This window comes from Podarcis vaucheri, assembly GCF_965113315.1.
Source record: "Podarcis vaucheri genome assembly, chromosome: 3".
Classification (NCBI taxonomy): domain Eukaryota; kingdom Metazoa; phylum Chordata; class Lepidosauria; order Squamata; family Lacertidae; genus Podarcis; species Podarcis vaucheri.
Window position 1 is genome coordinate 83,184,953 of NC_138761.1, and position 18,454 is coordinate 83,203,406.

The 18,454-nt window shown below is 45.6% G+C and overlaps 1 protein-coding gene across 1 annotated transcript in view; it reads left to right on the top strand.

Moving 5' to 3' along the window:
- The first annotated feature begins 346 nt into the window (after nucleotides 1–346).
- Nucleotides 347–18,454, top strand: part of SNX14 (sorting nexin 14) — a 40,511-nt gene continuing 22,403 nt past the window's right edge. Inside the window, exons 1-9 of the mRNA XM_082216933.1 lie at nucleotides 347–539; nucleotides 1,658–1,778; nucleotides 3,200–3,276; nucleotides 3,359–3,437; nucleotides 4,954–4,997; nucleotides 5,976–6,063; nucleotides 6,536–6,620; nucleotides 14,082–14,238; nucleotides 14,853–14,928. Coding sequence (XP_082073059.1) covers nucleotides 400–539; nucleotides 1,658–1,778; nucleotides 3,200–3,276; nucleotides 3,359–3,437; nucleotides 4,954–4,997; nucleotides 5,976–6,063; nucleotides 6,536–6,620; nucleotides 14,082–14,238; nucleotides 14,853–14,928 — 867 coding nt within the window. The 5' untranslated portion in view covers nucleotides 347–399. The remainder of the gene's footprint in view (nucleotides 540–1,657; nucleotides 1,779–3,199; nucleotides 3,277–3,358; nucleotides 3,438–4,953; nucleotides 4,998–5,975; nucleotides 6,064–6,535; nucleotides 6,621–14,081; nucleotides 14,239–14,852; nucleotides 14,929–18,454) is intronic.

Below are 18,454 nucleotides of genomic sequence, written 5' to 3' on the forward strand. Positions count from 1 at the left end.
CAAGAATGGGCGGAAGTGCTTCAGCGGTTCCGCTTCTTCCCCCCGCCCTTTTCCGTTGCCCACGGAATAGGGTGCCCAAGCGGGCGGAGGGAAGAGGCGCGCAGAGGGTTGCTGCGCTTTTCAGGGGAGCTCTCCCCAAGAGACCGAGGGGAACCAAAACGGGAAAAGCGCTTCGGGGAGCCGCTCGGCGCCAACTTCCTGCCTGGGACACGTGGCAGCATTGGCCCGCCTCTTTCGCGGCGGTGGGTGTGTGGGAAGTCACGTGAGAGAAAGCGGGGTGGGGTAATAGGTCACGTGAGAGAAACCGGAAGTCGGGAGCGCCGAGTCCCCGGTGTTTTCCTGACCGCGGGGTCCGCAGGTGCAGCTGGGGTCCCGTGCTCCGCCACGGCCCCCTCCACCATGAGGCGGGTGCGCGCGGCCGGGGAGAAGCTGTGCCGGCGCGTGCGCGGCGCGGAGGCGCTGCGCGAGACGTGCCGCCAGTACCCGCTCTTCTGCTGCCTCCTCCTGGGGCTCAGTGCGGCGACGCTCCTGCTCAGCAGGTAACGGGGATGGGGGGGCCAAGCGGGGTCGGCGCTGGGGGTGCTCCCCGTCACGGAAGCGCACGAGCGGGGCAGAGCCCGCTCTCCTGCTCGCGGAAGCCGCTTCAGGTCGAAATGTATTTGCCACCAGTCAAATAAAACACATCCCTTTGTAGGTGTAGCCGGAAGGACGGCTGTGGAAGGGGCGTGATAAACCCTTTTTAGTAAACTGCTCGGGTTTTGTGTTTTAAGAGCAAAGGTAGGGCACAAAAGTCAATAAACAGAAAGGAGGGCTGTCTTTACGTTACGTTGACCTCCGTTCGCCCCCCTCGCTGGTGGAATTACACGTGTGGGAATCGTTTCTACGAACCACTACCCCCACCTGTTTTCACAAGAGCACTTTTCTTTGCTGCAGCCTCTCCTTTCTCCCTGTCAAGGAGAGGCCCAGTGTGAGTATCTGTCACCCTCCTGCAACACCATCAAAACGCTGCTTGTGAGCAAAGGACATTGTGTGTGAATTTGCACCAGTTGGGGGCTGAGTCTCACAATGCCTAGAATAATTTGAATCATAGAGCTGTAGAGTTGGAAGGGAGCACAAGGTTCATATAGTCTGACCCTCTGTGATGCAGAAATATTTTGCCCAACATAGGGCTCAACCCCACAAACCCTCATTCTTTACTGACTAAGCTATCCCAACTGTTAATCATGGTCTCTTTGCAGCAGTGACTCTGATATTTTGGAGGAGTACCCGTATCTCTTTTAACATTTATGACTTTAGATACTGCACAGTCACTTACTGCATTATGCTTATTGCCATTCAGGCGCCTAAGTCTTGGCACTTGTAGGTTAGGCACTGAAATAAGCAAAGTTTCTTCACCATTTAGCACAAGTATGGAGAATTTGTAGTCTCTAGATGTTGCTCAGGAATGATGAGAGTTGTAGCCCGTTGGTCCAAATGGTTGGGGTTTATGGAAATCTTAGTCCAACAGCATCTGATATGAATGTCTTGATAGCTGTGTAAATTTCTGTTATAGTATATGTAGTGTTGAATATGGTTTTCAAAGTTCGTAGTAGAAACATAACCCGATATACGTTTTTGTGCTGCTTTGTAGATTGTAATTTTTCTCTTTATTTTTGAGGTATCTTCACATTCTCATGACCTTCTGGTCATTTGTGGCGGGAGTTGTCACATTCTATTGTTCCTTAGGACCAGATTCCCTCTTACCCAATATTCTATTTACCATAAAACATAAAACCAAGGTAAAGTATAACTTCATTAGTGTGCTTTTGATACCTCATATGGAAGAAACAACTGAATACTGCTTTCTTTTATCATTGTCAGAGCCCTAGGTTTATGCAAATTTAACTGAAAGATTAGTTAGTGATCAAGAACTACTTTTAGTTGATGCTGCTGCAAGTTTACAGCATCTTTGTTTATTAAATACTGCATTTGGCACACTTCCTTCAATATCTCAAAAAGTACCTATGTTGAGACTTGGGTAATATACAAATTTAGATTAAATTAGTTAAAAGGCTGATGTTTAATGAAATTATTTGATAGCCATTTATTTTACTGAAAAATATAGAAATATTTGTAGATTGTATGGAACATATGCCTCATCAGAATGTATTTGCAAAAGGCATACATGCTTATTTTGAAGAGACGGAGGGACTGTGCATGTACAAATATTTCTAAATGATGCTGTGTACAGTTTCAAGGGGAAGGGGGTGTGCGCAGGTGGAACATGCTAAGCCCTTCTGCACCCCCCCAAAGCCGTGCTTACTTTTTCAGTGTCAAAACCCAGCTGGGGGTGAGGGGATAGATTTCATGGGTGGGGGGGAGGAAAGTACAAAATGAAGAAAAGGTTGGGATACTGTAGTGGGTGGCATGAAGTTCCAAGTGTGAGAGGATTCTTAGGTGCACTTTTCCTCCTCACCGCCAGCCAAGGTTTGGCATCACTGATGCTTCTGCCATAAATGAAAAGAAAGTCCTGGTATGAAGCTGCTGGTGAGAAGGGAAAAGAGCCTATAGAGCCGTCATCTCACTCCTTTCTCAACCCAGCTGAGGTTTGGCATTGCTGCCTTTCCCCCTTTGCTTTAGACAGATTCATAGGTAGTGGAAGAAATCCATTGCTGCTGTCCACTTGTGGAATGGCATTTGATTTAGTGGAAGTGTCCGCTAATGTAACAGAAGGAGAGGCAATTTTTGTCATTTCCCCCTCCCTTTGCTCTGCAGTCACCTATGTCCCTCTCAGATCAGTTCTGGAGGGTTGGAGGGTGGAAGGTATAATGCTATGGTGGAAGGAGGAATTGGAAAAAACAACAACAGACCTTCTCTTCTATTTGGTAGATGCTTCAGCTGGATCAAGCATTGTTCCACAAGTGGCATAGCAGCAAGATAAGATTGTGGGAAGGAGCAGGAAGGTGAAAGCCGAATGAGTTTAGGAGAGTAGCCTAATTTCAAGACATTTGAGATGTGCTGTGGTGTGAATATTTGCTTGATGTTACAAGTCTTGTTTTTTGGGGGTGGGGGATGCAGATTGTTTCAGTATTTATTTCTGTGTTGTTGTATCAACATTTCGTCTTATGTGATTAGTTTCATTGCATAATCATTAAACATGGCCAATGCTGAATTATTTCCTTAGGATTATGAGTAATAGAACGCTTGTTTGTTTTCTTAGCAATTAGAACTGCAAGAACTATATCCTCAAGGTTACACCTGTACAGTATGTAGTAGCGTCAAATGTAATAGGCACAGGTAAGTGAAAAATAGCATTTTAATTATCTTTTTTGTACCTTGAGGAATGGACCACTGCTTAACAATCTTCTTTATTCCATAGGCCTACATTTCTGCTACAAAATTATCAGCCATGGCTGAACTTGAAAGTTCCTTCTAAAGTTGATGCATCTCTCTCAGAGGTAACTGTTTAGCATCACCAGGTGTAGAAATCTCATTTTAAAAAATCACTATCATCCTTGCTTTGAATACCAGAATTTTGCATTTGCCCTGTTTGTAAGAATTAGTAAATTATGGGTGGATCCAACGTAACACCAAGTGAATGTTCAGCCAGCGCAAGGATTTTTGCAAAATCTGTTCCAGGAGGAGAGGAGGGGAAAGGTCCTGTTTTGCATAAATGAAAATCCTTCTGCTGACAGGATGGATTCATTCAATACCACCTGCAAAGATCTTGCCCCTAAAATGTGGGGCCCACCCTTGGTGGATCAGCTGGTGTCTAATATCCAGGGCTGCCAACACCCTTGCAAAGTACACTGCTGTCATGCCTTATCTAGTCTGGGCAAGGAGACTCCCATACCTTACTGGACACCCCTAAGATTCCAGAGAAGCAAAAGCTTAAAAAATAAAGAGCTAAATGCTCTCTGAGCCTCAGGCTAGCCAGTTATTCAGTAGCAAGTAGTTAGGAACTGGATTCAGTACCAAGGCTTGTATCCAATCTGAAATAAGATAGCTCTATTAAAAAAGAACAAGAAGAAAATGGAACAAAAATAACTGCATGTAAGGGGGACCAAAGTACAGTTGATAGCTATATTTAGGAAATATAAATCAGACTAAAATAAAAAAGGTAATTCTGAACCCTATACATACCACAAAATAATGATTCAGAAACGAAAATCCATAGCATAGCAAATATGATCTCCCAGATAAAAAAGTCAAGGAAGGCAAAAAGAGACTAAATGGAAATTAAATGGAGAAAAAAGGAGCAATGGCTAGCCTAACAGTAAAAATTATAACAACTGAGGCTGAGTCCCCCAAACCAATCAGAAGACTTAACACCTAGAACCTCCTAGCACTTTAGTGTACGTGCTTTTCATAGCTGAAACCAGTTCCTAATTACCAGGCCCCAGCTCTGACCTCGAAACCTAGGAGCAGCATAGATGCTTCAACTGTATAAGATCACTCCAATTACTTGAGAGTAGCTCCCAGCTTTTTACCTAGAGGCCTAAGCAAGTAAACCATTCCGTTCACACTGTCCTATGAATATTTATGAAAAAAGAGCACTTTTATCATTTTTCAAATTATAATTGATTGTAAAAATAAATAAATAAGGAGCACTGTGTAAGAGAGTGATTTTCTTTCTGTCACTGCATCAATGGGAAAGGGAATATTTTTTGGCTTGTTGCCGCTCACATTGCTGGTAGTAAACAGACCAGTTGATTCTTGAAGAAATGCATGGCTGCAGTTCTGCCACCTCTCTACCAACATTTTTGGGCATACAAGAACATGAACATTGAATCCCCAGACCTGCACCCCACATTGCTTTCTAAATGCTTTTGGGGCTGAAGATTCATGCAGTATACGCAGCTGCCTTTGTTGCTGAAATGCTTCTGCCAGTGGCATGCCATCCCTCTCAGTTGCCTCTTTTATCGGGAATATTTTAATGCATTATTTAATTTGTCACTGTGATTTTATTTGCAGGTGTTTGAGCTTGTGCTGGAAAACTTTGTTTATCCCTGGTACAGGTAAGATTCCTTCAATGAATCTTTATTCAGTAGTTTTTAAAATAGCCCTATATCCATCTACACATAGAAGTTACAAAGGATGGTATATAAGACAATTCATTTGGCAAATCCTGTTCTTGTGCTGCAAATTCTTAACCTGTGGATGGTAGAGGTTCCTTGGATTAATATTGTATTTTAAAGCTTTGCCCCATTAAGACAGCAGAGGGAGCTGAAATACCATCTTGTCTTAAAATAAGAGTGCTTTGAGGATTTGTTCACTGATAAGGCTTAAAGTATACGAAGTATGTATAATTATATATACCGTATTTTTCGCTCTATAACACGCACCCGACCATAACACGCACATAGTTTTTAGAGGAGGAAAATCCGTAGGCATGCCACCCGTAGGCATTCCCCCCATAACACGCATAGACATTTCCCCTTACTTTTTAGGAGGAAAAAAGTGAGTGTTATGGTGCAAAAAATACGGTAATTATTTAAGCCACTAAATTTAGTTTTATTTATACTTTATTGAAGTGATTTCAATTAAAAGAAATAAAGTGATACAGAAAAAGAAGAAGAAAAGGTGAGGGGGAATAAAAAAGAACAACAAATGGATTTCGTAATACTTAGAAATTAAAAGCTCACTTTGATTGTCTGGTGAGCATGAAAATTTGGGAGTATAGTTTGGGAATCTGTGAAATGTTGTTCAGTGTATCGTTTCCCATAGGTAGCGTCCGGAGCCATATTAACCTAGTTATTTATTTCACTGCTTGATTGTTAAACAACACCACCACCACTCCAAGTGGTTTACAAAAAAAAAAAAAATCTAGAAAAGATAGCAGGCCTAATTTTAAAACATACAAAGGTTAAAATACTAAAATAGATTAAAATTACCTCAACTTTATAAGCATCCTATGAAATGACTAAACAGGAACAGAGATGAATGTATCTGCTTATCAATAATGATGCACAGTGCTTTCTTTTGAAATTTTGCAGGGAAATAACTGATGATGAATCATCTGTGGATGAATTAAGAGTAACACTGAGATTTTTTGCATCTGCAGTAATTCGTCGAATATACAAGGTAACAGCGCTATGGTGTTGAATCGAATGTAAATCATTTTCGGTTGGGCTTTTTAGAAGATGGTAGTAAAGGATTACTTGGGAAACACTGGGTGCCCCCCCCCCTCAGCCTCATATCTGTTTTATACCAGTCCAGTGCTTGCAGTATTTTTCAAATAATCTTGGGAATTGTATCTTAGGTTGAGTGGGAATTTATGTTCCCAGCCCCCCTCAGATGTACAGTACTTGAGAGTTTTCTGGAGGCAGTGACTTTTGAAATAGTTTGTGTACTTAACAGTCCTTTATGCTGGGACACGTTGGCTGAATTAAGCTCTTGCATCTAATTTACAATTAAAACAAGAACCTTCAATACTTGTCTTGTTTTTTGACACTAAATTATGCAGCTTGAATGTTGCTTTATAAGCAAATGCACTTTGTTGTCATCTTTTTATTAATAATAAGGAAAATGATTTCCTCTTCTACTTCTCATCCAGGTGGATATTCCAACGGTTATTACAAGGAAAATGCTGAAGGCAGCTATGAAGCATATAGAAGTAATAGCCAAAGCCAGTCATAAAGGTAGCATTAACAGTACCATGCATTTTAATGGTTGTTAGCCTGGCAAAACCCCATTGTTATCTTTATGAAATGGTTGTTATCTCTTCAGAGTGCTTTCCTGGATAAAAACCCATGACACTTTTTTTTAATACCCCATCTTTACATTGACTGGGACAAAAAGTACCCTTGTGCAAAAAATAATAATCAGGTGTGCTGAATATCTTTTGTCTGAAGTGCTGTTTGTTTACAGAACAAAACCTGAATTGGCCAATGGATTGTTATGCTATTTTTGTTCAATTGGCTTACAACTGTTGTGTCTGTGTTATCATTGGCTGTTTTTTGTTAATGGTGCCTGTTAGTAATGTAATTATTGCAATCTGTCATTTTCTACATTTCATTCCCTTCTGACCTCACTGTTTAAAATCATTTTTGCCACTACCCCCTCCAACATGTATATCTGTAAATCGGAATATTACTTCATGCTTTTGATAAAGTGGTCAGTAGTCCACGAAAGCTTATCCCGTAATAAATATGTCAGGGGATGATTAGCTGCTTGTGCTTAAAATAGTGCCCCTTCAGAGTTTGTGCGACCCCACAAACCTCTGTGTGTGACAGAGCTCCTCAGACATGTCTGCTCTAGTCACTTGTAGAGTCCGACAGTGGCTGTCTGCGGAAGCGCTTCCAGCAAAGAAGTTCCTTAACGGAAACGCGTCTCCTGGACTCACGACGTGACAGCTTCCGGCGAAGCATAGGTCTCCCTGCAGTTGCTTCTGACACCTCCCCACTATTTTCGCTCGAAGTGTCTCTCACCCCTTTCTCTCCCCTTCTGCTTCCTGCCTGGGCTGCTGCGTCTCTCTCAGCATTACTGAGATCCTCCTCCAGAGACCCCGCGCTCCCCCTACTGGTCCCTGCTTTAGCTGTTGACTCTCTCCCAGTCTCTGGGAGCCCTACCACTTCCCTTTCCTCCGATGTCAGTTCCCTGACATCCACCTCCCCTCCAGGGCCCCCCTCTCCCCCGCCCCTACTCTCTCCTCTGGGCGGTGAGGAGCTGAAACCCCTAAAAGAATCCTCCTCATCTTCCGACGTCTCGAACATTTCCCTCCATCGGTCTTCGTTCCGACTCGCTGAATCCTCCTCCACCTCGGAATCAGCGAACCCCTCCAACTCTTCTTCTTCGTCGGTGGTGGCGAAGTATTCCCTCCGGAACCTCGCCACTGGCTGGGGTTTCCGAGGGAATCTCTGATGAAAAGTTTCAATCAAAACCTCGTCATCTACATCCTCTGCCCTGACCCAGGTGTTTTCCGACTCCGGCTCCCCTTCCCACATTACCAAATACTCTACTTGCTCTCCCCTCCACCTGGAATCGAGAATCTCCGCTACATGGTAGCCGTGTTCTTTTTCCTCCATAGCTGGTCCCCTATTGACCCTCCCCTCTCTGTCCCCTATATACGGTGACAGCAATGATCTGTGGAACACTGGGTGCAACTTCATGTGGTTAGGTAACCGGAGTCTGAAAGCCACTGGGTTGACCTGTTGCGTGACTTCAAATGGGCCCAGTCTTTTGGGTCTTAACTTCTTACAACCTCCTTTAAATGGTAACCCTTGGGTGGACAACCACACCTGATCCCCCACCCTAATGCTTTCTCCTTCCCTTCTGGTTTTGTCTGCCTGCCTCTTATATTCCTCCTTCGCCCTGTTTAAATTAAGTTGGAGCTGGCGATGGATCGCTTCCATTTCTTCAACGAACTGTTCTGCGGCTGGAACGCTCCAGTTCTCCCCCTCCCCCCCTGGGAAGGCTCGGGGATGACACCCGTGATTGGCCAAAAAAGGGCTCATTCCCGTGGACACGTTCTCCGCATTGTTATAGGCAAATTCTGCCAACGCCAGCTTCTCCACCCAATCATTCTCTCTGTCATTCACATAACACCTCAAATATTGCTGGAGGACACCATTAGCTCTTTCCGCCTGCCCGTTGGTTTCTGGATGACGGGCAGTTGAGAAATTCACCTCTACATGCAATAAGCTCATGAGCTTCCTCCAGAACCTGGAAGTAAATTGTTTCCCTCGGTCCGAAACCACCCTCAAGGGGGCACCATGCAATCTAAACACATTTTCCACAAACAATTTAGCGGTTTCTTCTGCTGTGACCGCATGTGAGCAGGCTATAAAGTGGGCCATCTTGGTTAACAGGTCTACCACAACCATAATGGCTGTCTTCCCTTTGGACCTGGGCAGATCAGTCATAAAATCTATTGCCACTGCCTCCCATGGTCTTTCCGGCGTGGGTAGTGGTTCTAATAAACCTGCCGGTGCCCGCCTCTCCCCCTTGGCTCGTTGACATCGGTCACACCCTCTCACATACTCCCGCACATCTTCCCTGACCTTGGGCCACCAGAATTCCCTGGTAACCAGCCACATGGTTTTGTGTTGCCCAAAATGCCCTGCTGTGGGGCTATCGTGCAGTTGCTTGAGTACCTTTTCCCTCAATTCTCCTTCAGGTACGTATAACGCTCCCTTGTAGTACAACGCCCCGTTTCTCTCCTCAAAACCCCCGGGTTTGTCTCCCTCCCTCCTGAGACCCCTGAGTTTGTCCTGGGCATATTCATCCTGCACCGTTCCCTCTATCAGTTCCCTTAGCCCCACCAGTGCCGCCCCACACACCCAGCGATCCTCGGGAATGACATGGGTCTCTTCGGGTGCACCCTCTCCCTCCAAATATTCAGGTTTGCGTGATAGAGCGTCCGCCCTAACGTTCTCCTGGCCTGGTACGTAACAAATCTCAAAGTTAAATTTGGAGAACTCCTGGGCCCATCTCAACTGCCGTTGGTTGAGCACTCGCGCAGTTCTCCAATACTCTAGATTCTTATGGTCCGTGCGTACTTGCACCTTCTGTTGTGCACCAATTAGTAGGTGCCTCCATCTCCGGAAGGCCTCATAAATCGCAAGAAGTTCCTGGTCATACACCGTGTAGTTTCTCTCCGATTTGTTCAGCTTTCGCGAAAAGAAGGCACACGGTCGCCACTCGGACCCCTCCTTCCCTGGCTGCAGAAGAAGCACCGCCCCTATGGCTCTGTCAGAAGCGTCTGTTTCGACCCTCAGCTTTTTTTGTAAATCCACATGTAGAAGTTGTTCGTCAGAGGCGAAGGCCTTTTTCAGTTCCTCAAACGCTCGCTCCGCCTCCCCCGTCCAAACAAACTTCTTTTTGCTGCTGAGACAGTCCGTGATGGGCGCCGTCAGGTGAGCGAAGTTTCGGATGAACTTACGATAAAAGTTTCCAAACCCTAGGAACCTCTGCACATCCTTCTTAGTCTTGGGGGTTTTCCATTCCAGCACCGCTTGAACCTTGCCGGGGTCCATGGCCAACCCCTTGTCTGACAAGCGGTACCCCAGGAATTCCACCTCCTTGGTATGAAACTGACACTTCTCCAGTTTCACCCACAGTCTGTTGGCATGCAGCCTGCTCAACACTTCTCTGACGTCTCTCACATGTTGCTCCTCATTCTCCGAATACACCAACACGTCATCTAAGAAGGCCACGCAATTCTTGTAGAGCAAAGGCCCCAGTACATGGTTCATAAAGGCTTGAAAACACGCGGAGCCTGCTTGTAATCCAAAAGGCATAACGAGATATTCAAATGCCCCCAAAGGGGTGAACATGGTGGTCTTCCATTCATCCCCTTTCCTTATACGTATCAGGTTGTACGCCCCCCTTAGGTCCAGCTTTGTAAAAATCTTTCCTTTTCGCACCCTGGTCAAAATATCATCAATCCTGGGCATAGGAAAAGCCACCGGCTCTGTCACTGCATTTAGGGCCCGAAAGTCACATACCAGTCTCGGCTTGTCCGTGTTCTTTTTATCCACAAAAAACACTGGGCTACCCCCCGCTGCCTTGGACTCTCTGATGAAGCCTCTCTTCAGGTTCTTGTCAATGAACGCTCGCAACTCCTGCATCTCCCTGTCTGACATGGCATACAACCTGCCTACAGGAAGCTGTGCTCCAGGGAGTAAATTGATCTGGCAATCAAAAGGCCTATGCGGGGGTGGTTGGTCAGCTTCCTTCTCGCTGAACACGTCGCTGAGATCAGCATACTGTGATGGCACCTTCCCCTTCTCCATCACTTCCGTCCCTGCTAGGGTGGCTTGGGCCCCTGCTGACCCCTTTTCCCCCCTGCAGTGTTCTAAGCAATGTGCGGAACCGAAGGAAACCACTCTTTGATGCCAGCCCACCAGCGGATCATGTAGGGCTAGCCAGCTCATTCCCAAAATAATGGGAGCGCCTCCCAAGGTGGCCACATTAAACGCTATCAGTTCTGTGTGCCTTGCCACCCTCATTATCATTGGGATGGTCTGCAAGCTGACGCCTCCTCCCAACAGTTCTCTGCCATCGATCGTGGTCACCTGCAGGGGGTTGCTTAAAGGGATAGTCTGTATCTGGTGTTCAGCCGCAAACTCCTTGCTCATGAAATTGCAGGAGCTGCCTGAGTCCAACAGCGCCTTTATTTTTAGGGGGTGTCCATTTTGCAACTCTAGCGACACTTCAATCACTAGAGCAGGTCGAGGAGCTTCTGGCACTGGCACTTGGGAAAGGGGCACTTTCACTGCTCTTTGGCCTGGCTGCAGTGCCCTGCTGGCAACCAGGCGTTGGCTTTTACCTGTTCCGTTTCTCCCGGCTCTTTCCCCTCAACAGTTCCCACCATCCCTTGCCATTCCTTCCTCTGGGGGCAGACTCTGGCAAAGTGGCCTGGCTGTTGGCAGAGATAGCATTTCCGGGGTCCCTTTCCCTCCTTCTTCGCCCCCTCACTGGGCTTTGAAACTGCGCGCGCGCGGGCTGTTCCGATTTCCATCGGCTCTGCCGGCGGGAAAGCTGGCTCAGGAATGTCTGGAATGCGTAACTCCTTCCAACGTTCCCCTCTCCCTTCCCGCCTCTCCAAGGCTCTTGCCTCCTGGCGCGCTCCAATGGTCAGCGCAGATTTGGGGCTCCTGGCCAGCTCGTCTTTCACAGCTGAAGAAAGACCTTCTTCAAATAGCATCTGAATGGGTGCTGCCGATAAATCCCACCCCAATCTGTGAATCAGCATGGTAAATTCAGTCCAGTACTCACGGACAGATCTGCTTCCCTGCTTGCAAGCCATTAGCTGTCTGCGCACTCCCCCCTCCTCAATATCGCTGGAGAACATGATATCCATTGCACGAAAGAATTTCATAGCGTCCTTCAGGATATCGTTGTGCGTTGCCATCAGGGGTCGAACCCAGTCCCGCGCCCCCTTCTCAAGATGCCCAATTATGAAAGCAACTCGGGATTCCTCATCAGGGAACTCATCAAACTGCACATTCAGGGCATATTGCATTTCAGTCCTAAAGGCATGGTAATCCTTGGGGTCCCCCCCAAACTTCTGCACTAATCCTGGTACCTTTCTGGGGAACTGAGTGGTTCTCCCCTTCTTGTCTGCATCTTGAGCCCTCCTCTCCTCGAGCCTCGCCGTCTGCAGCGCAAGTTGGACCTCCAATGCTCGGTATCTGTCTTCCAAGCTTGGACCAGCTCCACCCCCTGCGGCTCCGGCTCCTGCTGGGTCGCTCATGATGCCTTCTCCTGCACAGGCAGCGTACAGAGACTGTCGGACTGCTGTCAGGGGATGATTAGCTGCTTGTGCTTAAAATAGTGCCCCTTCAGAGTTTGTGCGACCCCACAAACCTCTGTGTGTGACAGAGCTCCTCAGACATGTCTGCTCTAGTCACTTGTAGAGTCCGACAGTGGCTGTCTGCGGAAGCGCTTCCAGCAAAGAAGTTCCTTAACGGAAACGCGTCTCCTGGACTCACGACGTGACAGCTTCCGGCGAAGCATAGGTCTCCCTGCAGTTGCTTCTGACACCTCCCCACTATTTTCGCTCGAAGTGTCTCTCACCCCTTTCTCTCCCCTTCTGCTTCCTGCCTGGGCTGCTGCGTCTCTCTCAGCATTACTGAGATCCTCCTCCAGAGACCCCGCGCTCCCCCTACTGGTCCCTGCTTTAGCTGTTGACTCTCTCCCAGTCTCTGGGAGCCCTACCACTTCCCTTTCCTCCGATGTCAGTTCCCTGACAAAATACGTTAGTCTTTAAGGTGCCACAAAACTCTTTGGTTTTTATGTGCTGCCAGAGAATTATCATGGCTACCTTTCTGGAAATGGTAAGTGACTGAAATATTGGGAGACAGTAGAGTATCTTGTGTCTGTAAATTCTGTAATGACATATGCACCTGGTGTGAATTTTACCCAAATTGATTGAATTCTTCTTTCATCAACAAACTAAAAAGCTTTACTGCAGTGTATCCTGGCATAAGTTAAATGTTCCATGCCCAAATCTGTATTTGTGGCATCAGAAGAAAGTGTGCATCATAGTACTGAAACTTCCAGAGCCAGATAACACAACTTTTTACATGAGATTAATATTTGTTTTGAGTAGATATTAGCCCTTCCCTTTTTGGTATATAGATTATCCAGCAACTGTCTCAAAAAAAAAAACAAATGAAAAACTGCTACGGTCAGGAATAAACTGAGTTGCTGGTAAAATGCTTGGGGAAACTTTGACAGTTTCCCATGCTATTTCTGAATAATCCTCACCCCGTCGCAGTGGGATACAGGCATATGGAAATTGGAGCAAATTCTTTTGATGAGAAATCATGGGTGTTTCTTGCAGAAATATCTCCACCTTTAATGTGGATTGTTGTCCAACTGTGTCTTTTGTCTTGAGACTGCACAGTTCTTTGTATTTATGGAATTTGTATGACATCACATAACATAAAGTTCTCTGAATCACTTAGAATAAGTAAACTAGGTAAAAACATTGAGGTACAAAATGAAACAGAACTCTCTGACTCTCCCCAGTCAGATTTGAAAACAAGCCCAGATTACCCAAGTTTTTTAAAAGAGATGGGTTAACACAAGGTGCTTCACTTGGTGCTGAAAAGTTCACATACATGGCTCAGTTGGTTAGAGGGTGGTGCTGATAACACCAAGGTTGCAGGTTGGATCCCTGTATGGGACAGCTGCATATTCCTGCATTGCAGGGGTTTGAACTAGTCACATGATGATCCTCAAGGCCCCTTCCAACTCTACAGTTCTTTGGCTCCATGTGATCCAAGTGATCCAAGATGCCACTCCTGAAAAGGCCCTTTCCCTTACGGAAAGGCAGCTTGGTCATATGCTGTTTCAGACTTTAAAGGTTAAAACTAGCACGTTCAATTGGGCCTGGAAAGGGCCTGGGAGCCACCGTAGCTTGAAGCCCTGTTAATGACCACATTCCGTTTCCAGACTGTTTTTTAAAGGCAGCTGTACAAAGAACACATTGCAATAGTCTGACTGAGCAGCTATATCAATATCTCTAGAACTACAGCCTGTCACTCTTCACAGCTGAACTGTGTTGTAAAGTAAAATATGAAGAATTGTTACGTAAAGCTATTCTATATACATTTTATATAAATCTTGCTGAATTTCCTTTTTCCCTGCAGTGAAAAATGTCGAATATTTACAGCAAGCTGCTTTAGAAGAATATGGACCAGAGCTCCATGTGGCTTTGAGAAGTAGAAGAGATGAACTTCATTATTTAAGGAAACTTACAGAACTTCTTTTCTCTTTTCTTCTACCTCCAAAGGCAACAGACTGCGGGTATGCTATGAATTTAGGATTCTGATTTATTTGCATTCCATACCTTTTCGTTGTGTGGTTACGCACAGTAGAGTTCAAAAACAAATCTTGTAATCTCAGAAAATCTTACTTTGCTTCCAGGACTCTTGTGCAACTACACACCTAGCTAGGGTCCACACTTGGCAGTGTTCATGAAAAACCAGTTGTGTGGGAGTAGGTTCAGTATAACCTGTGCTTGGTTGTGATTCTTCTCAAAGGCTTCAGTCGCAGTCTCCAATTAGTAGGTTTTCCTTCCACACAGATCTCAGTTGTGCAGAACTGCTCCTCTTCCGTCTTCCCGTAAAGCTTAATGGCAACATCACCAAAGCGCCATATTCTTCAGTTATTTTGCACCCTTAGTAGTAGCGATCAGTACACATCCCAAGTGCTTCAAATTGGCTCTGGTCTGCAAGACAGAAAGGCCAAATCAGTGCACTGCACTGTGAGCAGCAGTGTGAGGAATTCTTGCACATTTTACAAAATATGCAACAGCAAGTGATTTTTCCAACAGTTTAGAATGAGTACTTTATGAAAGCTTCATTGCGATGAGAGAAAAAGCAGAAATGTATAAAAATAGGCTCTTTTATTCCTTTCAGATCATTCACCATACTTATAAGAGAAATCCTTTCAGGTTCTGTTTTCCTTCCCACCATGGACTTCTTAGCTGATCCGGTGAGTTTTGAGAAGTTCACTTAGCTCCGTTTTCATTTTTCAACGAAATGCTACACTTAGGCTGCTATAAGAATGAATTGTTGTATTTGTTTTCTGTTTATTATTGCATTTGCCTCAGACCTTTTCTACAAGCTTAAGGTGCTGCCGTACATGGTCCTCCTGTTCCTCATTTTATCCCTCATAACCGCCCTGTGAGGCAGGTCTGGCCGAGGGACTGGGACTTCCCCAAGGTCGCCCAGTGAGCTTCATGGCTGAGCTGGGATTTTGAAACCTTGTCTCCCAGGTCCTAGCCTGACACTCTGATCCTTGTTTGCAAGGTTTTATTCATTTTATGTTCTAAGTGGCTTTAGGTTTTTTTCTATTAAAATTAAACAAAATCAGGATATAAATTATTAAAATAAAGAAATGTTCTAGGGAAATCCTCTGAAACATTATCACTTGAATTAGGCATTCACAGGGTTTCATTTGTAATAGCTACAGTTGTAGATTTTTCATTGTTCCAGCAACCATTTGATTGTATTCCCACTAAATGCATTTTTAGATTTTTTTATTTTATTTTTTTGATGGCAGGTTTCAGTCTGCGAACGTGCTTATGCATTCATAAACAACTAGCTCATTACCATCTGAGCCAAAATCCTTTTACAGTTGCGGCTTGGCTTGTACATCATCTTGGCTCATTCTGAGCCGTCTCTGTTCCTTTCCCTTTTCTGGACACATACCTTCCAGTGGCAGTGAAGGGGGAAAGCAGGCTGCACAAACTGGAGGACTGCTCTCCAATCCTTGGTTAGGTCTTAAATCCTTTAACCGAGACAAACTTCTCAGTGCATAATAATAAGTTTCCAAGGCCTGGAAATTCTAGCAAACTGTGGTTTTGTTGGCAGAGTCTGATAAGCTGATAGGTTGTTGACAGAGGTGAAGATTGAAACCACCAGTCACGTTGCTTTCGATGCGTTTCAGCTTGTGCAATCCAAGGATTTGGCTGAGGCTGCTTGGAACTCCGGGTGCCACCACCTGTGCATGAAATCATTGTCTTTTCTGGCTACTACAGGTTGCTAGGACCAACCGTACTATCTGAAACATGTAGTGAGTCATCCTTCTCTGAGGGAAGGGATCATGACTGCTGCCCTGCCCATGTCCTTTGTTTTAAAATATCAAATCTAAATCCAGTGGTCCTTGATAACTATCACCTGGTGCCCAGTGTTCCATTTTTAAGCACGGTCTGGAGTGGGTGGTGCTATTGCAGTTCCAAGCAGCCTTGGATGATATTGATTACGGAGCCATTCAAGTCTGGCTTTCAGCCTAGTTATGTGATGGAAGCAGCCTTGGCCACCTTGGTGGATGACTTACTCTGGGGAATGGATTGGGGATTGTAGCCTTGTCGGTTCTCCAGGGCCTCTCAGTGACCTTTGAGACCATTGGCTATGGTGCATGTGACCCAACAACTAGTGGGAGCTGGTGAGCCAATCAGCTAGTCACAGAAGGATTGACTCATAGAAGTGTAGAGTTGGAAGGGACCCCGTGGGTCATCTAGTCCAACCCCCTGCAATGCAGGAATCTCAGCTGACGCATCCATGGGCAGGTGGCCATCAAACCCCTGCATAAAAACTTCCAGTGAAAGTTGAGTCCACCACCTTCCACCGTCAAGCAGCTTACTACCTGAAAGCTCTTCCTGATGTTTAGTCGGAATCTCCTTTCTTGTAACTTGAATTTGTTGGGTCGTGTCCTAGCCACTGGAGCAGGAGAAAACGAGCTCGCTTCCTCTTCCACTTGTATGTGTGTAAGAGAGTGGAATTTAAGTGAAGTGCTGACAGCTGATGGTCAGATAGGGACTGTCTGAGAGATTTTCTGTGGGTTAGACAGGAGGCTGGGATTAGAAAGAGGGACTTTCAGGGGGGGCAGAAGGGGTGTCTGACTTATCTGAGAGGACTCAGAGTTTATCTGTCAGTGGGGACAGATAGTGAATTGGCTCTCAGTTAAAGATAGGGATCGTCTGTGGACAGGCAAGGTTCTCTCTCTCTCTCTCTGTGTGTGTGGGATGTTAGAATTCTAGAAGGGGCTGGGAGTCTTTTACAGGTAGCGTAAGACAATAGCCACCCTAGAAAGAATTTATCTGTCCAGTGGCAGGTTTATAGTGTGAAGTTAAGGAATATCTTAAATATCTCTAAGCAATAACTTTATTGAGTATAAACAAATGAAGTTCTAGTTTTGGTTCTAAGAGTGTCTCATCCTTACTCAGTTCACCTGGGTGGGGGGTTGAACGGCCACAGTTTCGCGCTGCTGTAAAACCATTATTATTATTATACAGTGGCTCTGGTCTTTCTGGTAGGGCACACCCAATGGCTGGTGTTAGGGAACTTCTGCTCCACTCTTGGCCTTTGGCCTGGGAAACTGCTGGAGGAAGTGGAGGTTGGGCTGCAGCGCCATTAACATGCAGATGCCACTTAGCCCTCATTTCCACCTCATAGTTCTGCGGAGGCAGTGGAACGTATGAGCTGGCAGTCTCACTCTGAGGTGGCTGCCTTATGTGGTCAGTCATTAAATCAGAAACAGACCCTTAGTCAAAGGGAAAGAAATATAATATATGTTAGTCATAGTTTACATCTTGGGATCAAAGGGGTGGTTGTTGTTGTTTATTCAGCGCCATCTATGTGCTTGGTGCTTTCTGAAGAACAGGTATGGAAGTTCCCTAAAACAGATGCAGAGAAACTACATAGAAAGGCAGTGTCACGGAGCTTTCTTCACATGAACGCACACAAACACCCTCCGAGGGGGGAAAGCATGACCCACACAGCTCCAACTTTTCGGTAGTATTGCCACCACCCTTCCGAGAAGCCTCTTAATCCAGGAATTGGGAAACTACCTGCATATCTCCAGTCATCGCTGGAAGGCACTCAGCCCATCCTCTCCTCATTCCCTGCCTGTCCAAACCTTGGAGCGTGTTTGGATCAGCTTAGCTCATAAGCTGTAATGATCTCAAGCAACCAGCCAACCTCCAGTATTACAAAACGATTATGTCTTTATTTAAAAGAAATAATGAAAAAGGAAGGTGGAGGAAGGAGAGCAGAGTGCAAGACAAATCAAAACGTAACATCTAGCTAGCTTGCTTGAGCAAGCTATTAGGTTTAACTGAAATACCTGGAATAAACATGGATCTGCAAGTGTTCTGATGAGGACCAAATCTAGTAAAAACAAGCCCTCGCCTATCTATATCTTGGGTGGGCAAGGGGTTGGTGGGGGAGCCCAACCAATGCAGATGGGTTCATACGGCAGCAGGAGGCAGGACACCTTTAGAGATTGGTGCTTTGAAAAGAGTAGGAAGTATGAATTGGAAAGATCTCTAGGGCTCCCATCAACAGACTTGACTAAAGAGAAAAAACTAATGTATTGTGGCAGGCGTGCACATTCCTGAAACATGCCATTCCAGTCTTTGGTCTAAGGAAAATTGTGGATGGACAGACAGGTTTGTGCAGATCGCCATGACGGGCTTTTGTGTGTGTAATGAGACCATGGTAGGAAGCGAAAGAAG